Below are 23,340 nucleotides of genomic sequence, written 5' to 3'. Positions count from 1 at the left end.
AGGCTACAGTGGCTGTTCTGTGTTGATGTGACAAAGGAGTCAGGGAAAGATGGGTATCACAAAATCACAGAATCACAGAATGGTTGAGGTTGGAAGGGACCTATGGAGATCATCTGGTCCAACCCCTGCTCAGGCAGGGCCACCTAAAGCAGGCTGCCTAGGACCATGTTCCCAAGGAGGGAGACTTCACAGCCTCTCTAGGCAACCTGTGCCAGTGCTCAGTCACCCTCACAGTCAAAAGTGTTTCCTTATGTTCAGGTGGACCCTCCTGTGTTTCAGTTGGTGCCCATTGCCTCTAGTCCTGTCACTGGGCACCACTGAAAAGAACCCGGCTCCATCTTCTTTGCACCCTCCCTTCAGATATCTGTACACATTGATGAGATCCCCTCTGAGCCTTTTCTTCTCTAGGTTGAACAGTCCCAGCTCTCTCAGCCTTTCCTCATATGAGAGATGTTCCAGACCCTTCATCATCTCAGTGGCCTTTCACTGGACTCTCTCCAGTATGTCCATCTCTCCCTTGTACTGAGGAGCCCAGAACTGGACACAGTACTCCAGGTGTGGCCTCACCAGTGCTGAGTAGAGGGGAAGGATCACCTCCCCCAGCCTGCTGGCAATACTCCTCCTCATGCAGTCCAGGATACCATTGGCCTTCTTCGCAGTGAGGGCATGTTGTTGGCTCATGTCCAACTTGGTGTCTACCAGGACCCCCAGGTCCTTTCCTGCAAAGCTGCTTTCCAGCCGGTCAGTCCCCAGCACGTACTGGTGCCTGGGGTTGTTCCTCCCCACATGCAAGACTTTGCACTTACCTTTGTGGAACTGCATGAGGTTCCTGTCAATCCATTTCTCCAGCCTGTTGAGGTCCCTTTGGATGGCATCATCCAGACATCCTCTGGTGTATCAGCCACTCCTCCCGATTTTGTATCATCAGCAAACTTGCTGAGGATGCACTCTGCCCCATCATCCAGATCATTAATGAGGACATTGAACAGGACTGGCCTCAGTATTGACCCCTGGAGTACATTGCTCATTACTGGCCTCCACCTAGACTTGGTACCACTGATCATCACCCTCTGGGCCCAGCCATTCAGTCAGTTTTCAGTCTCCTCATCCAGACCATAATTCATCAGCTTCTCTATGAGGATTTTATGGGGAACAGTGTCAAAAGCCTTACTGAAGTCAAGATGATAGACAATATCCATTGCTCTCCCCTTGTCTACCAAGTCAGTCATTTCATCGTAGAACATCATCAGGTTGGTCAAGCATGACTTCCCCTTGGTGAATCCATGCTGACTACTCCCAGTCACCTTCTTGTCCTTCATGTGCCTGGAAGTGGTTTCCGGGATGATGTTCCATCACCTTCCCAGGGATGGAGGTGAGGCTGACCAGACCTTCCTGCCCTTTTTGAAGATACAAATGGCATTTGCTTTCTTCCAGTCCTCAGACACCTCTCCCAGTTGCTGTGATTGTTCAGGGTTTAGAGTGGCCTCGAAATGTTATCAGCCAGCTCCCTCAACACTCATGGCATCAGGGCCCGTAGACTTGTGTATGTGTGTTTTAAAGGCTTTTCAAACACTCCTGTGTTTTTGGTCCTGTCTTGTGTTGTGAAGAATATAGAGAATAAGCTTTTCACAACCAGTTCTACTTCTAAAATGCTGTGGAAGTCAGAAGGCAAAAGCAGAAATGAGGTGGCATTAAGAAGCATGATCATTTAAAGATTCTTCCCAGGCTATTCAGGAGACCTAAGAAAAGGTGACCTCAACCCAATCCTAAAAATGACAATTACAAGCCTGACAACTTTACTAAGCTATCTACTCAAGCATATTAAAGATCTTCTGCAGTGAGTTCCTCACGTTGTCCTTCCATTTCTACCTCTCTATGGCTTTTCTTGACAGCTTGCCCACAGTTTTCCTCTCTTACCCCAGTGCCCTGTTGACTGCTTGCTCCTACAATCCCCCAATCAAGGGCTGTTGAAGGTGTCCCCATGCTGTGGCAGTTACGTGGAAAGTGGGATAAAGAAAACTATCCCTTTTTCTGGGGCAAAGAGAGGAAGGAGCCTTGCAACAAGGCACCTCTTGAATTGGAAGCATAATCTGCCTTCTTAAGCAAAATATTCAGCTCCCAGGGAATAAAGTCACTTGATGGCTCTGACAGACAGATAAAATAGTCATTTGCGTTTGGCTCTGGTATGATCTCAGGTCAGAGCTCTTTTAACCTTCCTGTTGACTAACGCAGGAAAGATGAAGATCTGCAGAGGCAGTTATTAAACCAGTACCCCCTCCATGCTGAAACTGAATGTGCTTCAGGTGGTGTAATGTGACATAGCAAGTGGAAACAGAAAATAGAAAGATCATTTCTAACTGATTAAAGCTGTGTTTCTGTTACTTACATGGTGGTGGGCTGAGAAAAGGTGAGGACAGCTTAGCTAAGTAGGGAGAAAAGTAATTTCTCCAATTCATATTTTTCCCCTGATTGTGGTGGAGAAGATAGAGGGATGTGAGCATTTCAGTGAAGAGGACTGAGATGTCATTCTCTGGACTTCTCACTGATTTTGACAGCCGTGATGTTGTGAGAACTACACATGCATTCAGATCCAAAAAGAGCCAAAGCAAGCTGTTTATTGAAGTCAGAAATGATACGTATTCTTATCCTTAAGCCAGTGCTAAAAGGCAAAAGTTTGAAAGCATTGATACACAGCTTAATACACACTTCAAGAAATCCTCTTTTCAGGCTTTACGTCAAATGCCATTGTGATTTTTTTTTTTAATTTTGTTGTTCTAGGAATATCTATTTAAAAATGGAAAGTTGACTATAACCAGATTTCGTTAATGTTGAAAGTTCATGCAGTAGCTTTTGTCAAGCTAACTGTGTAGTTTGCATTTTCCTAACTCTTCCAGCAGCCTCTTACGGCAATTTACAGCCCAGGTTCTACAAGGGAATACATGATTCTCCCCAAAATCAAGCTTTACAAGGAATGTTCTTTCTGCCCTCTCGTGGCCACAGGCTAGTTTTGCAACGACGGGAATTTCCAAGACTTGCATTGCATTTCGATAATCCCAGATGTCTTGCTTTTACTTTAGAGAACAAACACAGAATTTTGTATCTCCGAGCCAGTTTTTCTGTATACAATGTACTTATGTATATCTTTCATTTGAGTACAGCAGTTGACTATTTAGATTGTCAAATTAATTACATACAATTTTCTTAGTTTTACCTCATAACCCAGAATATGAAGATGTGACTTGCATGTTAGAAGAAACAGGCAAGGATCATTTCTTTTCTAGCCACTAAGGTAATTTTAATTCAAGGGCCTGTGCCTCACTTTTGGCCTGTTCACATGAAAAATGTTGCATAATTGCACGCAGCAGCTTCTTCATGCCTTCAGTGATTCTTTAACTTATTTATAAGTTAAATTGCACTCAGCTTCCATGTCCTGTCAATCAATCAATAAATACATTGATTCCAGTGGAGTTACTTTAGATTTATTCCAGACTGAGGGCAGGATCAGACCACAATGCCAATTTGTATTTCATAGAGATCCTATACTGTTTAAAGGTTACCATGTATCCCTTGTATGGTATCAAATACAGGCTTATAGAGGGTTGTATAGTTTCAGTTAATGCCAAAGTGAGCTGCTGCTGCTTATCACCTTTTCTGACGATCAAGTATACACAGAGAGAACAGGTGTACATGCACGCACAGTGGCGTCTCTAGTGCTTGTTAGCTGGTGAGGATCTGAACAAGAAATTTTGTAGCAGACGTGTGAGAGCATATAATGCAATAGTGATTTAAAAGAACAGTATTATACAAAACAAGAATAGATTATTCACTGTCAAGATAATACTAACAAGATGAGAATATGTTGCTGTTTTATGTTGGAAAATGGGGGGGGAGGGGAAGCCATTACTTTATACATTACCTGCAAACGTTCTCCTGTGTGCCCCTTTTCACAGTCAGCCCAAGTTGCCATATCCTCATCTCTGTGGTTTCTGGGGTAACTAGGAAAATCACCACTGCACAGGCACAGCCTGCGCTGCTGTTGTACCCGTGCCAAACTGTGCACCATCTGCACTTAGCACGAGAGGGAAGTAAGACCCAGAAAGAATTTATCGCTAGTTATAAATTTGAGATGGGGGTGGGCTCTGCAATCCTCCAGGCTGCCCCTGGGGATTCATAAGTTCATATGCAGTATAAATATGTGCAAGAATACATTTGTTAGGAAATGTCTTGAAATGTGGAACTTCGAGAAGCATACGGTGGTATGCTGAGCCGAGCCGGCACGGGAAGTACTTTCTGACGACCGTCTGCTCTTTTCCCCTCCCCTGCTCTTTCCGCACAAGACTGACACTTCTAGTTCAAGAGCAATTCAGAATGACCTGCGTTCACACTTCTTTATTTCAAGACTTCATAAGCCATATGTGATCCCAGTATAACTACACTATAGGTACCCCAGTAGACCTTCACTGGTATTTAATTTCTTCACAGGCATCTAAATTAAACTTCTGACTTTTCTTTCATAGCTGCCAAAAGAAATCAGCTGCTGAATTAGGCTGTACCATTTAATTTGAAATGCCTCTTGAGGGAGAGGCAAACTTGCAGCTCTCAGAATTGATGATGGTCTCTAAGGCCAAGTAGGTACTCACTCAAAAAGTTAACCACACTCAAAGACAAGCTCAGCACCCAGCATATGCTTTTATTTTTTCCTTGAGCCTCTCTCTTCAACAGCAGGGTTCAATGAAAGTTTGTCTCCATTCTTTTACAAATAAAATTCTCCATATTAGTCATATAATGTAGTTAATTCTAAACACTTTTATTACCCCAAGATGCAGGTGTATTTTATGTACCCACAGTGTTGAGCAGCTAAGAGAAGCAGGTGATTTTAAAAAGTTGTTCTCTGTTCTCCTTCACTAATTCATGCAAATGAGCCAGCTAAGCCCTGCTGGGAATGAACAGCACATGGAGTTCATCAGACCTTACTGGCTCTGTTCACCATCTCAAAAATTGTAAATCTATTTGTTTTCAACTGAAAAGTTTAGCATAAAGCTCCTCAGAGATACATACCTATTATATACTTTGATCTCAGTGATGCAAAGTAATTTAATATGTTTTCTTTGATGTGAGGCAGGGTGGCTTTAGGAACTAAGGGTCAAAACCCAAGCAGAGTTTTGAGTTAGGATATGCCTAATAGTTGCCTCTGTTTTTGAACCACTGCTCCTCTCTCACTTGTTACCAGTATATGCACAAATGTGGTATTTGCAAAGACAGATACGATGACTTAATGTGTCCTACAATATATGTGTTGCATTGTGCATGTCTGTGCATCTGTGCTACGGTATGCAGCATGTGAAGTTTAGCTTCTGTTCCTAATATTTAACCATTTCTTTCATTATGGCTGAGGTATCAAATATATGTGAGGAGAAAGGAGAATAAATGTTTTGCAATAGGTAGAATGTGAAGCTGTAATTGAAAGGATTGAAAATATTCCTTGTTTGGTTATTGGCTGCCTCTAGCTATATATGTAAACCCTCTGGGTCCATCTGAATTGCAGGAATTCTGAGAAGTGAAAGAGAGAAGTTTCTGATACGTGCTTTGCTTTCAACTCTGTTTGCTGAACCATAAACTGACTTGTACTTGTTTTCTGGCTTGTGCCTATAATTTTCACTGTGTTGCAAGAGACAAAGTAGCTGGATGCCATACTAAGGTCAATGAACATGGTAATTGATAAGTGTGGTAGAAGTCAATTGTTATGAGCATCAGAGATGAGAGAAATATATTAAGTGCAAAAGCTTCAAAACCAGAACAGGTGTCCTAAATATGACAAAATAGGGGGAAAGAGCTAAGTGGTCAGCAAGTTCCAGAAGATGGGAACAGTTAAAGGCTCCTACCTACCTGCACCATTACTGCTATTGACTAGGAAGCCTTCTGCTGTGGCAAGTGACCTACACTTGGTGGGGACTTGGGGTCAAAGTTATAAAGGTATATAAGGAAATAGAAATAAAGATTCCTTTGTGAAGTAACATTTTTGTCTTAGCTTTGCATCTCCCAAGCTTGAAGAATTGTAGAATCACAAAAAAGTCTGGGTTGGAAGGGTCCTTTGGAGATCATCTGGTCCAACCTCCTGTTGAAGGCAGGGCTTTAAAAGAAATAATTAATTGCTGAGGTGCTGCTGTGTGAGACAAAGCAGTACTTGGGTGCCTCTGAAAATCTGGGATGTAGCAAAATGAATTTTCCTGTGCAAAGTTTTTCTGACCTATGTCTGTCTTAATCACCTGACTCCTTTTTTAAGACTTGCAAACAATAGAAACAACCTTCTGGTTTTCCTTTTACTTTATCCACTATCAGCAGGTTGGAGGATGGTCATAAAGGGATGGAATGAACTTGAATAGCATTTAATACCTTCTGGTTTTAGAAAACTATTTAAACCATGTACTTTCCGTATAATACAAGTACAATGGTAGCCTACAAATATATCTGAGTTTTCTGAAAGCCTATCTAGAATAGTTCTTCCACCAGTTAACTCTAGGGCTCTAAGTGAATAACTGGGATGACATCTCTAAGAGAAACCCATTTTTTGCTGGTTTTCACCAAAATTTTAATTGGATATGGTTCCACATAAGGCCATAGGACCGAATTTCTGGCTAATCACTTCATAGGATCCATGTGCATAGGTATGAAAAAAAGAAAAAATGTATTTTACACTGTCCATCATTCTTTGAGATAAAACACACATAAGGATACCTTAAGCCTCTTTTTCCCTTCCTAACAGCACAGATTTTTCTGATCCATATTCTGTGTTACAAAAGATCTGAGTGGCACTAGCTGAGGCCCTTCTATACCTTATGTCATCAGGAGAGCAGCACAAATGCAAACTGGATATCTATGGGTGTCCATGCATCTGTGCTAGATGTACTTTAGTGGATGTCACTAATGAAAACATTTCCAATTCCTGCTAATGGGTACTCTTCAAGAGGGGGCAATTTTTAAAATGTCTTTTTTAGTGTTTGGAAATTTCTAGTGGTCTGTGATGACCAAGGCTAGCCCAGCTGTCATCTTTTGAAGAAAATGCAAAAGGCAGTTGCAAAAAGCAGCTGAAGTGAATCTAAGACAAAGATTTCAAATGCCAGATGCCCAAGTCTTTGGCTCCTTCTGAGAGTAAAACAACAGTGTCTCTTTACGTTCCACTAAATCTATCCAAATGATATATTGAAATCAACAACATGATGAGCCCTCAGACTTATAAATTAATCAGTAGATTGTCAGCTGTCCTCTCTATAAGCTTAAGTCAGAATCTAAAATAAGCCTGGTGGTTTTTTTGCATGGAGGCTTTAATAACAGACATAAATATTATGTGTATGGCAGGAAAGGCTGGGAGCTCCTGAACCCTACTAGAATTCATGCCGGTAAGCCTTGATAGTCTGTCACTTGATTTACTTGAGTCCTTTCCTTGCTTTTTCCCAATTCATGAATAATATCTGTATATGGATAATAAATAATCTGATGAGTAATAGCTATAGCAATGTATGTTGCCTGTTGTGCCCCTTCTCTTCCCATTGCACTATCCAGTGATTGTTTTCTTGGCTCACATGCTCTCAAACCAAACAGAAATTTTGCACAGCGTAGCATAATTCCTCCTTTATGTACTTTTCACCTAGCTCTTCCTCTGCTAAGGGAAAACAAATCAACAGCCATCTCCTGTATCTGTGCTGTGGAGCTTGCAATAATAGGACAACCTAATTGTACTTGCTGCTGGGCCAGTGTTTGAGCTTCTGCTTTCCTCCCATAGCAGCCATCATTAATGCCAATTGATGTGTGTCCTTTCCCTGTTGCTAGGTGATACGTGCCTTAAAAAAAGCAGCTCCTATTGCTGCTCAGGGATTCTCACAAATCTTGTTTGCTGTTGGTTCACATGATGTGCAGTGAGGTTTGCAGGACCAGAACACAACTCAAAGTTCAGGGCATTTTCTTCTGCTGTTTGTTTGACTGTAAATCACTAAAAAATCCCAGTTTTCCTGACTACAGAAAGAATAACATCCTGTTCTTGTGGCAGGCAATGGCAAGACTTCTACTTCATAGGCTGGGTCCTGGACTTTCCCCCACATAGACAATTTGTTGACCAGTGTCCTTCAGCATGGACTTTGCTGCAGTACCCAAGTGTTACGCTGCAAAACTGGTGTTTCACCAGCACTTGTTAGGTAAAGTGTTTTCTGAGACTGAGAGAGAAGCCCAAAGATTGGTTTGGAACTCTTACTTTCAAAAGGTACAATCTCTTTGTTTATAATCTGTTTAGATGTCCCTATCTCTTTGATATTTTAAGTCTGAGTGAACAGAGAGACTAGATATTCTCAGGACTGTGGTCTCACTACTTTGGATTGAATTAAATTCACCAGCCACAGGTTGAATAGTGTTATGTTTCAAGTAGCCCCATTAACTTTGTAGAGGAACAGCAACGCAGGCTCTGTCCCAACTATTAATTTAGCTGATAAAAAGTATCAATTTGATCAGTTTTTTTCCCAGGTTCCTCTAAAGATATGTGGAATGTAAGGATGTCTGGTTACTGGTTATTCAGCATAAAGGACTAAGACAAGAGACAGAAGTAATAAATTAAACTCTCAGAGACCCAGACCCCGAGGAAGAGACGATAACAAGACAGTAACAAAGAGCAGAACACTTAGATCACTGATTGATGGGACCTTAAAGGAACCACTCGACACCTTGAGGAGGTTCAGCCAGAGCTCTGTAACTGGTTATCAGGGATCTCATGGGAAAGAGCAAACTCACAATGGGATATTTGAGAGGGCTTGTAAGATCACATAAAACTTATTATGGGGTGTTTTAAGGGATGTGGGAAAGTGCTGAACTTATTTTGGGATGTTTAGGGGAGAGCCAAACACAGTCAAAGCAAGGGATCAAGATAGATGGGGGAAGAGCAAGCATGGAAAAACGGAGAAGATGGGGGATAAATGAGGTCGGCTGCATGCAGTCAAGCCGCTGTCAGTATGCTGTCAGGCTATGCCCTGTGCCTGATCATCACAGTGTGTCCTATCTTCTTGTTAAACTCAGTAATTGAATGTTTTCCTATGTGAGTGTGCTCTCTATTGTGTGTGCATGTGCGTGTGTATGATCTGCTGGCAAATTTCAAGCCAGTCTAGCTGGTGAGTAGAGCGAGTGGTCTGAGTGCCAGCAACTGGAGATAGAGACTGCGGGTCGAAGGGACATGCAGGTCTGAGGGCTAGCAACTGGAGAGACTGTCTGGATACCAGCTATTGAACAGACTGAGCATCTAACAGCTGCTGATGAAGGGACCTGTCTGTGTGTGTGATTCGAATATGAATTTAAAGCTGGAATAACTGGTGAGCAGGAGAAGAGGTGTGGGAGCCAGCTACCAGAGAGACCACGGGTTGGGACAGTGGAGGGACCAAGGGTCTGAGAGCCAGCTGCTGGAGAGACCACCAGTCTGGAACAGCTACTGGAGGGACCTGTTTGCGTGTGTTTGGGTGGGAGATCTGCTAGCAAGCTTTCAGTCTGATTAGCCTGTGAGTGAGAAGAGGATCAGCCCATTTGTATGTTTATGTGAGTCTTGTTGGTGTGTATGTGGAGACTGTAACGTTGCTGCTCTCTTGTCTGTTGGTAGTCAGCTGTGGCTGTATAGTGTGTGTATGTACATGTGGTGTGGTTTTTGGGGGATGCCTAGCCCCACCATTGGCCAGACCTGGTGTCAAGGTAATGCAGCATCTGAGGGCCAGAAGAAAGAATCCCTTAGATCCTGTAGTCCACCAGATTTGTTTTCCCTGTAACTGGTGAGAATTCAGCTTCTCTTCAAAGCTTACTAAAAACTCAGTTTTGGAGGAAGCCTAAACACACAATATTCCACTTAGAAGGGAACGGTTTTCATAAGAAATATGAAATGGAAATATGGGCTTATAATGAAGTAGCCCCTTCCGCGTGTGTATCTGGTAGCTGTAATATCATTCACATTAACAGAGGAATCAGGACACCCACAGGGCAGATCTTGTAGGACATTAGGGAGGGCATTATCTCAGATATAAAACCCAAGATAATTGCATTACAATATGATTTTGGTTAGATGTTATTCCTCTGTGGGGGTCCAAGAAGCTAGGTTTTATTTGCGGCAAATTCTTGACAAGTCGCCTTTCAGATTTATATCTAACATGACTCATAAACAACAGGAAAAGTGCTTTCTCTACATTTTACTTGATTTTCTTTAGCTGCATATGACACAAAGGGTACCAGTGGTTTTGATCCTGCTTCTGTTTGTTATTCATATCATAGGTTTCTTTTTATTTGTACCATGCTTCATTATTCATACTATGCTTCTTTTAATTTTACTTAAAATGCTTTCAATTATACAGCCATTGTTCTGAAATTAGGTTTTACAACCCACAGGACATGTCGCACAGAAGTAAATAAAATTTATACTACACTGCCACTGAAGTAAACTACAACAATTATCATTGCCTTGTACATCAAGTGTTTGTACAGAATAAATACATTATTCATAACATGAAGATAGGTTTGCATTTCAGTTCTCATATATTTCCTTTTCATGACCTTTAGTTTTGAAAACACGTTGCAGCTTTTCCAAGTCTTTCAGTTTCTGTCTTCATTATTTCATTCCAGTATTAACGTAACTGTTAGAATTCATATCCCTAAAAATATCAGACAAATAAAACATAATCTGTTATAATCAGGTGAGACAGTGAGAAAGGAACAAAAGGAAACAAATTAAATAAGAGAGAGTCTTGGCTTCTGATATATCAGTTATCTTTCCTGGCCTGAACGTCTACTTTACGCATGTGTCAGATATAAGTTAGGGATAGCCAACTGAAACTTGGTTCCAAGACAAATGGACAGTTCAGATAAAGCAGCAGATAGGATAAGAAGGACTGTTATTGAAGAGCTGGTTTAAATTATTCTTAGTAATGGGCAGGAAATATTTTTCGTATCCTGAAAAAATTTCTGAGATGTCAAAAAAAATTTTTCATCTTAACTTGGAATGAAAAATCAAAATCTCAAACATTGTCTCAGTAAGACAATCTGAAAAAAAAATAGGTTTGGATGAGAAAAAAACCAGCATTTTCAAAATGCTGCAATTCAGCTTGGAATTTTGTCTTTTTTTTTAACTCTAATTTGCATAAATTTAGAAAATGGAAGAGTAATTTTTAGGTAGTTTTGTTTGGTCATGTTATAGTGCTGAAATGGGATATTTTAATGATTCTGAACCTTTTTCACCAAAGCTTTAACCTTTTCAAAATGAAACCTGATCTAAAAAAGTGTTGTCAAACCTAATCTTGTCATATGAACATTTTCGGCTTTGGCTATTTGGCATCTTCTCATTAGAAAAGATTTCATAAAGAGATTCTTTAGTTCTTGTGATGAGAATTTTTAATTTGATGAACTGCAAATCTTTCTTTAGGCAAATTGGACTCATATTGAAATGCTTAGGGAATATCCCTTGAGGAAGACTGGTTGTATTTGATCATCACTAACCTGATTTAATATGCATTTTAATATATGGCTTGAATGCTTGCATAGTATTACCTGGTTCAGATTCCTGAACATCTTGAGACAGATTGACGGACAGTGACTTCCCAAATCTCTGTGGCAAATTGAGAAGTGATTGACTGGAACTTTTAACAAGTGGAGATCTCCCAAGCCTGTGTGATACCTTTGGAGCGTGCCTAGGTACATTCTCTCCAAAAGCTCTTCCAAATCTCAGAGGCAAATTAGCAATTGGTTTAATGCTTCTTTCTTCTGGATAATTTCTTCCAAACCTGAGAGGTAAATTAGCAACTGAATTTGGCATCTTGTTTACGGTAGGAGGGTTCATTTTAATGATATTTTTTGATCCCCAGTCTTTCATTTCTTCAAAATTGAGACTCCTCTGCTTTTCTTCCAAGATATTATCTTTAATCTAAAGAAAAATGATTTAAAAAAGGATGCTATCATTTTATAGGTCATTAGTCCAGCTACCAATCACACAAAGCATTCATTTTCATATGTCATTAGAAAGCTGCTGGGTAACACTCTTTTTTTGATATCTAATGCTTTTTAGCTGTATTTACTAAACTCCATTGTAGTGTGAGCTACTTCACGTGGATTACTTCATATGCAGACATTGTCCTGCTTACCTTTTCCGTACACTGACCACAAGAGCACATCTCCTTATCAGTGTCCACAACTGTTCAAATGGTGTCAATCGGAAATATTTCTGGGCATAGGTGTCAGTACCTGTGCCATCAGTTAAGTGTGGACAGGAGTCATTGTCAGGTCCGTATTTGCTAATATCACCAACTGAAGCTGTCTGGAGGGGAAAATGCTAACTATTTAGTGACTTGACACAGACCCAGACTCTTACTCATCTGGTCTGGATGAACAGGAGGACGGGCCAAGCTACCTGAAGGTGTAGCTCATTTCTTCCTAAGGACTGGGTGGATGCTTTTGACCCAATATCCTGCTGGGCTAACAGCCAAGGAAATGAATGGAAAGTGGGTGAAGTCCACATCATGCCTGTTGTGGCCTTGCTGCATAGAGATTGCCCTGAGCTTTAAGTTGCTTTAGTCCTCCACTAGTACACAAGATGCATTAGGAGCTCCTGGGCTCCTAATTTTTGTGCAACCAGCACAAAATCTACTTTCTGTGTCTATGCTGGCAGACGTTGAAGAACTGGGCCTAGCATATTACCTGTCTCTTGACGTAAAGGGCAGCTGTTGCCTGAAAAATAGCTATATCAGCATGACCCTTTCCTATATAGCAGTGTTCCTTCCCTAGGCATATTGAAAATCACTTATTTTTGCGACAAATATAAGTTTCCAAGCCTTAACAGCAAATATGTACAAATACATTTTTTAATTTCAGTTGAAGACAGAAATGATACTAATCCTAATTTCAGTTCCTTATCCCCATTTGGTGACTTTCCCAGGAGCTTCTCCAGCTACTGGGAAGTATCATACTCCATGATTAAAATCATACTTTTAATCATACTCCATGATTAAAATATTAAATAAACGATCCCTCTGATTGCACCTGCACACCCCTTCTGAAGTATATAAGACAGTTAGCTGAAGACAGGAGGATTTCACTAGCATAATTAAAGTTGTATTTTGGTTTGAAGGATCTTTATTACACCAATAATGATGACTCAAAAGAGAGGATGGCTCTTATTTCCCAGGGAGTATTTGCAGGGCAGACAAGAAAAATAATACAGATGAACTGTGCAAATTTGATTTGGCATCTATTGAGACATAATAAATGTGCAACCCTGCAAAGATATTTTTATAGTCAATTTCCAGAGTAGAATTTTAAGACCATTAACTATATTAGATTTATAATGTTCTCTGTTTATCATTATTCTTTGAGTATTACAAGCATGCCTTTATTAATTTTGGATTAATAATGTATCTGTTATATTATGTGCATAAAATGCCTGACAGGAATGTTAACTGAGGCCCCACTGTGTAAGTAAGAAACATTTCAGAAAAAGTCTCAACCTGATCGCAAGGCTGTATTGAGAGAAAATTGAAACATGAATTGATTTGCACAGTATGTGTGTCTGAGCAAATGAATTTCCTGAAAATTCTTTCAACAAGCCTTTTTCATACTGCTAGTGCTGTAATGCTGAATACCATGCAATGAGGTTAGGAGAGCCTTTGCCAAAAAATTCAAAGTGCTCAGGATCTGACCCACCGTTCCCCCAAATAATGTCATAGTAATACAGATCTTACCTCGTAATATTTATCATCATCATCTTCTCTGCTCTGCAGACTAGACTTCATCGGTTCATCTAGGCAGATACTATTCGATGTTAGAAAGACCACTGTAGCTAAAGCAAATAGAATAAACTCCTTGGTTGAAATTATTTTCATTTTTCTCAAATTAAGCGTACTTAGAGAGCTCAGAATCTGTACAGAAAAGAAAACTGCCATCATTTTATATGATCAGAAAACAAAAAGATTTTGTTCCCTATGACATCAGTCTCAAAAGCTTCAATTCTTAATATTAATTAGGGAAGTAATTTGAATATATTTGAAGAATGTTGGGAATTTCTTTTGTGAACCTTTTTAACCAATATAGCTTCTTGTTAGGGACACGCTGACTTTACAAATATTTTCTTCTGGTGAAATATGTCTTAATTAGCTAAATTTGAGAGCCATAACATTAGGGACTTACAACAGCGACAATGTTCCATCACTAGTAGACAAAAACACCTTGTTTCTTTCTTTTGTATCAGTGTCCTCAGAAGGATTCTTCTGCTTAAATGGTCCTTTTGGACCATATAATGCTTGTTTATAGTTATGTACAACTAGGGACATTTGGCCCATTGAAATCAAGTGCTGTCTATTGAAGTGGTTGATCAGGTCATAAGAGATGTTATGCATCAATGAGATCTATTGACGTACATAGTGTCTATGCTCTAAATTGAACATGTTAATTTGTGTTCAGACTTAATTAGGATCATGCTTTTAAAACCCTGCCCATCAGTGAAGTTTTTAGAAATTTCGAAGATTATGTTAGATCTATATTCTTAAGGCCACATTTCCAACAGCAGTTTTTAAAAAGGCATCTGCCACTTTGCTGCACGTGGTGAAAGCACTGGACTGCCTGTGCGTGTTCTGTCCCAGAAGGGGATACAGGCTGCACACTAAATGTGTCCTTAAAGCACACACTGAATTGGTTGCTAGATAGGCTGGTGAGCCAGACTGCCATAAAAAAGCATATTGTGTTGTTCTTCCATTTGTTATTCTTAAATTCGTGAAATGATTGCCTAAATCTCATATGTTAATACTTAAAATCTGCTACATAAGGAGCAATCTGATTGCACGTGGCAAACACTCATACTGGAAAACTGGGCTCTAGACAAGTTCTTTTGCAATTCAACACCGGGGTTGTAAAATGTCCATTCCATCACGGCACTGGCAAAGTTGTCCCAAAAGAACATGTTCTATGCTGTGGGCAGCATGGACTGTTCATCTGTTGACAGCATGTTACTGTGTTTACTGCGCTGTGGAGCTGAAGGATTTGCAAATAACCTCATTTTAGAATTAAGGTGGCTGTTTTTATGGGTTTAAAGTTGTGTGGCATGCATGGAATCATTTCTGCCTTAGATTCTCTGAAACTGAGATCCTGGAGGCCTTAAGCGGTTTTGTATTAGAACTAACAAGATACTCAGACCTCCTTTCGGACTCATGAGAACCACAGGTCGTATGTTGGAAACCGCTCTGACATGACTGTACCTCTAACTTGACCAAGATAACAGGAAACACTAAACCTATCACCTAAGTTGTTTACTAGAGCCACTTAAAGTGAAAAAAGAAGAAAAATAAATTCCAATGAATGATCTCCTTAGGAGAAATAACAACTTCTTCTTTCCCTCTCCTACAATTTAGTCCTTATCCAATAGCAGGAGGAGCAGCAAGCCCCCGTTCTCCAAGCTTGGACCATCTTGTCCCCATTCCCCATAGATGTATGGTCCCTGTCTCACCCAACTCTCTCCCCCAACTCCTCTAATTACTGGGGATCATCTAGGGTAGGAGGACAGTGTGTTGGGGGTGTCCTCCTTGAAGGTGACAAGAGTAATTTTAGAGGGAATTTGAAGCCTTCTTGAGGAGAGGATGACATGACAGGGCTGGGGAGATGTTGCACAATGCCTACTACCAGACTCTCATACTTTCTAGTGAACCCTCTGGCAAACAGTGGACTAGATGGGCAGTGTGTATGATCTTGCCTGGTAACTCCTGTGAAATACTGCTCTTTTAGCCCGGCTTCAGTGCCTGCCCACCTGCCATCATTCCCCGTATTCATTCCACATAAATGGTGTACCTGCATCAGAGGGGTGCTGGATTTTCTGCCATGAGGTCTCTGAACTCTGGGGGATGAGTTTAGATATCAGGAGTAATCCCATGCCCAAGATAAGGGCCACTAGACTTTTGGATACCAGAGTATTGGTTTGCCATGCCAGCTGAGCTAAGGGGGTGGGGCTGAGACTAAGGGGTCAACCAGATGAGAGTGCTGGCCTGGGAGCCAGATGTAGAGGTAACATCTGGAAGCACAGCTCTGTGGGGAGAGCTGGGGGGGGGGCATGTCTATCCAGGTGGCTTGCTACTGGTATCTGAGGTGAACCTGCCTGGCACAGTGTGTGTGGGGAAATGCCTGCCTTCCCAGGGGAGAGGGAAATCCCATTGACAGAGCTGGAAGTGAAAAGGGAACAGTTTCTCTCAGGTGAGCTTCCTCAGGTGGAGAGGGTGTGAAAGATTCTGCCTGTTTTTTATGTGACAGACGACCATTAAATTGTTAAAAAAGATGAGAATGGTATTAGTGAGCTAATTAGGAGCCCCTGTGAGAAAAGAATGCATTTTAATTGGTCACTGGCTTTTGTGTGCTGCTTTCCCTTGTTGTTGTAGACACTATTTACATGCATTTGCTCTTTGTTTCTTTGCTGTGTGTAATCCTTCTGGCCCTGGCTGACAGCAGAAAAGGTTGGGTTCAAAGATCTGGCGCTTCCTTCAGAAAACTGCTGGAAAAAGTGAAGTATGATGGGAATAAACGCAGTTCTGCATAGTCTCAAGAGACAATGCTTCCCCTTTGCATTCTCTGAGACTGTTCTACAAGATGTTGTTTTAGAGTGGGATGTGGTAGATGGGGAGGGAAAAGATACTGGACCAGTAATGATTCATGAAGAGTGGTTGTATGTGCATACATAAACAAATGTGTGTAGGAAGTAAGAAAGCATCATCAGTCCTCAGAGTGCCTTGGTATTAGCTCTCCTCTCAGAGTAGGTGACTTTTCTTTTTTTTTTTTTGAAAATAATAAATATTCTTGGCAGGGAAATGGAGTTTTGGGGATATCAAAATTTTAGTATTTGCAAATCTGGGTCAAATCCTTTGGAAAACAGAGGGAGTAAAAGGAGGATGTCAATGGAGAAGACCTCTAAAAGGAGCCCATGTCCTCTTAGTGCTCTGGCAGGTCAGGGGCAGCAATTGTCTCTTTTCACTGAAGGCTGAGTGCGGGTTCCTGGCTCTCTGGAGCCTCATGTCAGGGGGCTTCCATCTGTGGGAACAGATGGATTTTCCAAGTTCCTTTTCTTTATGGTAACAATAAAGACAATAATGAATGCAATTCATGCACTAATATCTATCTAACATGTGGTCATTTACCACTGGGCTTTCCTTTTACCTACCTGCTGGTTTATGAACCTCTCTTGATCAATGGTCTTTCAATTAACTGTGTGAAGATATTTGCTTTCTAAATTAAATGGAATTGGCAAGATACAAAAACTCTCCTGCATTGTTTGGCACAAATACAAATTCTGTTTTCCCTAGACAGAAGAGGAAAATGTATTGCTGTTGTCTATGCTGCATCAGGCTTTCTTGACATTCAGTTTGTCTCCTATGAATGTTGATTTTCTAATCAACATAAAGTGAAGTTTTCAGGTGTTTTGCATGCCAGGCAGTCAGAGTTGTACACCCTTGTACTTTCTTACGGATTAATTTGCTTTTGATGGCTCTAGAGCAGGAACTCTTTGGAAATTTCAAGTCAAGCAGTTACAATGATTGTTCATTATCTTTCCTGAGGAAGGACTTGTCAGACCCTAGCGCTCAAGTACCAGAATGGATAATGTGAGCACTGTTCATCAATGTGGCTGCAAATTCTGCGGTGTTTAGACCACGTTCAGTAGTGGCATAAGCTGGCCTAGCTGACTTCAAACTGAGGCAGCTGAGGCATCCTGGCATGATCTATTAAAATTATTTATTTGCGGAGGGAAGACATATTTGTTGGTGGCAACAAACAGCGTTGGAGAAGAGGGCTGTCTGTTCTTGAGTTGCTCCAGCTTGATCCACAAAGGGTCTGATTAAGGCATATGGAGGGGAGGGGGCTCTGAGTATTGTTGAAAACAACTTTTGAGTTCCTAGCCTCTTGTCCCACACTTGTTTTATCTTGCTATCTCACCTCACTTGTCAGCCAAGCTATTCAGAGGACTTGACCATAATTGAACTTCTGTTTTGAAAATTCCCCAGTTAAATAAGAGCGAGCCCTCCCATCTACATGTGAAACAAGTCTCACAGGCAGGGCCAAATTTAAAGTTTTCCTGCAGGTGCATGCTACAAACTAGGACAAGGTAGCGCTTGCTGCTTTTTTTCTTTTCATTTAGTGTAGGCAGGCACAGGAAAGAGCATTTATTTTGGCTTAGTGGTACAACAGTAAGGTGGATCTGATCTGTGATGAGTTACTGCAGTGACTTGATGTATATCTACTTTAAAAATTTGACATTAAAACGTAATTAGTAGTAATGGCAAGAGTAGCTCAATTTCATAAGCAACTCAATCCACAGTAAGTTATTTGATTCCAGTGAAAGAACACGTTTTAATATTTCTCTTTCTTTATATAAGAATATACTGATAAATCCTTATTCATTATTAACAACATATTGTGTGAAAATTGCATGTTATATGACTCATGCCACCAATAAGCATATGTGCATTTCCATAATGATAAATCATTCATAATATATTCATTTTGCCATTATGTATTATATGACCTATTCTATGGCTCATTTTGAAGTAAGAAGATTTAAAAATGTATAATTTTTTTCATTGGCAAGCAATTCTGTTCATTTTTCACCCATTCCTATGGCATGCAGTGTGTTGTGCGGGCTTTGCTGTGTTGTGCTTCAGTTCTGGTGCACAATCTAAGGTGTATTTGCCCGGAATATATATGGCTCAAAGCAGACAGTCATACCTCCACTGCACCCAGTATCCTGACATTGTATATGTATGTAGGCCTAGTGTCCCTCTCATAGTGACAGTAAATATTTCCGTGATCAGGGGAACCAGTGAAGCTTGGTTTCCCATGACTTTGTGATTGAAGAGTAAATGACAGTGTCTATTCTCTGAGGTCCAGTAAGGATTAACCTTACTGTAGGATCCCTGCGTGAGCAGCGTGTCTATCCTCTCTTGCCATGCCTGTTATCATGAAGTGGAATTTCAGCGAGACTTCTGCCTGCCAAATTCAACTGAACTTGGCTTCTAGACTTGAAAGTTATCAAGGGTGACTGACAGGCACACACTTATGCACAGAGAAACAGATTTGCTTCATTTCTTTAGGAAACCAATCCTAAATCAGAAATGACTCTGCTGAAATACCACAGGTATAAAACCTCAACATCTGTACAATTACTGTGGGCATAGCGATAATTTCTATCTTTATTAATGAGGCATTAGCTCAGCTTTTGGGATTTTGCAGAAGAATAGGGGAATTTACTCTATTATGAAAGCCCCCTTTTTTGTGTACTATAGCTTGGTAAGGAAAAACCACCTTTGTGAAACAGCCCCCTCTGATTTGCAGAATCAGACCTTCAGTTTTAAACCAGATTTTCATCTACATGTAGCTTTGGGCTTTCCTGTTAGCTGGGTAGTAGTAAAAAAAGGACAAATGCATGCAAATATCAAGGTACAAATAATCATATTTTAAGGTTAACCCCTATGAATCAGTCTCCAGTGTTAGAAGATATTTTCCCCCTTGATTAGCTAAATCCAGGATATGAATGTGTAACTTCACATTTTAATAGGTTTGGTTTTTTTTCTTTGAGCTTTTGGAGCAGCAGAACAGCATGAGAGACAGAAAACAACAAGAGCCTTGAGTTATTATGGCAACAAGCTGAAAATGACTATCTTCTCGGTAAATAAGGTGTGAACAATAATTCCGGATTAGACAGGTTCTTCAATTATACATTCGTGTTAGTAATAAAATAAACATGTTTTCAATAACATTTGGGATATAAATACATTCTTCTTTTGTACTAACTGCTCTGCAGAGTATAATACTGTACTTAGCAATCTACTACAGTGTGTAGCAGCTCTAGCCCATTCTTGTCTATTAAAAATTAAACCCTTTTACCATACATTATTAAAAGTGCTTTGGTTGGCTGCAAATCAAGAAAGACTTCATAAAGTCTTAGAAGAATGAGAAATCTGATTAAATCTAGGGTCCACAAGCAGCAATGGAGAGTGCATGAGAAAAAAAATACAACATTAAATTATGTCTTAAAAACTCTTTCAGGACTTTAAAAAATCATTACCAGCTTTTATTCAAGTTAACTGTTAACCAAGGGACTCTTAATAGATTCTTTATTCCATGTTCTCCCTTCCCTTTTTCAGCTTGGAACCTGTGTTAGTTATGGATATAGATGCCTTCATTCCTTGTTCTCCCCTTTTTCAGAATGTTTTTCTAGAAATATTGTGCTCATTTAATAGTTCCCTTATGCCTTGTATACAAACACTGAGGACCGTGAAGATTACCCTATTTATTAGCTGAATTGTGGGTTGCAGGGTCTGATTTTCACTTTAGGAAAAAATGTAAGCAATTTAGGAGAGGAAAAAAATTAAAAGAAAATATCTATGTTTCTTGGAGGGAGAAAGAGGCTGCAAGCATTTTACTGACAAAGCTGGAGAAGCAGGTCCAGCTTATTTGAAATAAAACTTCTCTCTCTCATTTTTTCCTTAATGTAGCTTTTTAAAGGGAAGAGGGGAGAGAAAAATATGTTCTTTTCATCCTTGCTGTTTTATGACAGTGACATTAGACAGTATCCTGGAATGGGAAGTAGCATTTCACTGGGAAGTACTGAACTTTGCATATGGTGGTGAAGGACCTGACTGTGCCATCACTTAACCTTGAGCTGAGTGTTAGCCATGAGGCCTGTAACATCTCTTTACATTGTGGAAAAGTGACAGGGAATGTGAAGCAGCACAGCCAACACACTAGGGCCATGGTCCACAACTGGGAGTTATTTTTGTTGCTTGCATAGAAATAATAATTGACGATCCTAGCTCAAAAGGTCCCCATCCCACCACCATGAGCATAGGGAGGGGTGGGGTGGACTTCTGCCTCGTTTCAGGCACACATCTTCCTGCGTCAGGATCAGGGCTGTGCTCACCTCTGGCAAACTGGGCCACCGAGAGGCAGCCTGCTGCTCCTTGCCAGCTCCAGAGGCCTGCCAGCTCCTGCCAGCTCCCATTGCTGTTTACCAAATAAGCTGGAGCCAGAAAAAGGCTTGACAGACTTCTCTGCTGTCATCACACCTGGGAAAGAAATGAGGACCTGCCAGGAGCCAGGAAGCCATTGAGCAAGCCTCCTGCCAGGGCCACCTCCCGGGGAGAGGGTCAAGGGCTTCTCAGCTGATTGAAGTAGGGCTTGGGAAGAGACTGAAAACAGGCAATATTAACCACGCAGGCACTTGTCCGATTATTGTGGATTTTGTGCAGCTTTCTTTGAAACGTGGTACTGGATATTGCTTGAGATAGCATGCTAGGCTAGCTGGACAGCTTGGCTGCTTTAGCACTTAAATTTTTATGGTCTTGTGCAAAAAGAGTCACTCTTCCCCACTACTCTCCCTCCCTCTCAATTTATTTTTTTTTAAATTGTCTGTGCATCCCTGTTCACCTGAAATATAGAGGACGGATTCTTGTGAAGATATGATCCCTATGGTGTGACCATGGGATCAGAAGGTTTCTAATGGAAAGGCTGGGAATGGTAAGGTGCAAGTGAGTACTGGAGTCCATGCACTGGCTGTTCTGCAGCTCCTCTGTGGTATCTCAGGGCAGTTGAATGGGGAAAGCCCATTAAGAAGTAAAAAAAAAAAAGCACTGAGAGGACAAATCTATCACCAGAATACAGGATGGAACATGCCATTTTCAAGTGAAAGGATCTAGAGGAAAAAAAATGGGATTACTCATGTTTAATTGCTGTGCTGATTTAGGGCCCACATATACTGAAACAGCTGTGTACAACCTCGCTTTTGTTTTGAAAGAGAACACTTCAAAACCGTTGCACAGTGTCCCCCTAATTTATGAATAAAGAACATTTATTGATCCTGCTAGGAGTTACCGGTAGTGCCCAACATTTCTGGGATGGGCTGGCAATGGCCTGGAAGAATCACTTTTTAATTCTTGATGTACAGGCTTGGGCATCAGATAAACATATACTGGAGGAAGTTTTAATACCACACTGTTCCTCAAAATCCTTATCAGATACCAAGTCAGTTCGCGTGCTACTCAGTTCCCTGAACCCTGCATAGATTTTCTGAGAGACAAAATCAAGGAGTTCTCGTCCCAGTAGCAAAGGAGCTCTGGTGGCAGTTGCTGCATGGTAAGGGAAGTGCTAGGAGCGATGAGAGCTGTGTGCGGTGCCTGTGAAGGAAGAGAGTAAGAGGCAGAAAGAGCAGGAGGAGAAGAGCAAACCTGGACAGTCTGTGCAGGGCGTTGATCCAAAGCTCAGTTCCTTGCTCTGAAAAGTGTAAGAACTAAGTAAATTTTGAGTTAAAGGGTTATAATTCCATCGCTAGATTGTGGTGACTGTATAAGGCCACTTGAGCTTTGCTCTTATAGTTTATGGTATCACCACAATCCCCTGGTGGATGTACAGCCCTGTAATTTTTTACAGTAGTGAGTTGTTTATTTTTCTATTTACAACAGTACAACACTGGAGATATTGATAACAGTCACCTAGTTCTATCATATAGTTCCCTATACTCTTGCATTTGTTTTTGTAGAAAAAATTAAAATCGTTCTTTGGAGCGGGATGCCAGAGGCTGGAGGCAGAGGAGGGAAGCTCCTTTTCTGCCTCTTTTTGTCTGTTTAAAGACTGCTTAATTTAGCAACTATTTGTCCAGACACAGGAGGGCATAATGACTACCAGTTTCACATCTCTGTATGACAAACAGCCGTATGACTCCCACTGTCACATATTTTCTTTTCTCTTTCTTGCTCCCTGCTGTATATTAATTTCTCAAAGTTAACCTCACCAGCCTCTCGCACAGGATGTCGCCGTAATGGAAGGCTGAGGGGAGGTCAGCATGGTACACCACAGGCAGGCGCCAGGCCTGAGCAAGAGGCAGGTCTTGGGCTTGATCCCACACTAACGCCGTGCCACAAATTTTGGTTCAGAACAGATGGACGTAACCATTAATTTAATTAGTTGTGAGTGTGGCAGGGAGGTAATCGCAGCAAAAGGGGATGAGCACGGTAGGTAGCTAATTTAGGTGCCATGTGCTAGGCTGCTGTAGCGTCACAGCTATATTCTGCTCCACAGGTAGCTGTGCCAATTATTTAGTGCAAATCAAGAAATAACTCGTGTCTAACAATCAGCTCAGTTGGACAACCTACCCATTGTACCCCGAGCGCTGAGAGCGGGGGCATCACAAACGGCAGCCGCGCTGGGAAGCTGCTTAGGAGAGTTAAAAGTGTTTGAACAGAGAGGTATGGAATGCGCAGAAGCTTTTGATTTTGGAAGTGACTGACCTCGGCATTTAGAAAAACTCGGTGTCTCTACTAA

The 23,340-nt window shown here is 41.0% G+C and overlaps 1 protein-coding gene across 1 annotated transcript; it reads right to left on the bottom strand.

Annotated features, from left to right (window-relative positions):
- Nucleotides 1-10,602: 10,602 nt before the first annotated feature.
- On the bottom strand, nt 10,603-13,880 carry NPVF (neuropeptide VF precursor). Its single transcript, XM_076332324.1, has 3 exons — nt 13,740-13,880; nt 11,557-11,929; nt 10,603-10,664 (listed from the first exon to the last, which is right to left on the bottom strand). The coding sequence occupies exons 1-3, from the start codon at nt 13,878-13,880 to the stop codon at nt 10,657-10,659; spliced, it is 522 nt and encodes a 173-aa protein (XP_076188439.1). The 3' UTR covers nt 10,603-10,656.
- Between the last annotated feature and the right edge of the window lie 9,460 nt (nt 13,881-23,340).

The sequence above is a fragment of the Aptenodytes patagonicus genome, chromosome 2 (assembly GCF_965638725.1).
Source record: "Aptenodytes patagonicus chromosome 2, bAptPat1.pri.cur, whole genome shotgun sequence".
NCBI lineage: Eukaryota > Metazoa > Chordata > Aves > Sphenisciformes > Spheniscidae > Aptenodytes > Aptenodytes patagonicus.
This window is presented reverse-complemented; position numbering and strand designations above follow the sequence as displayed.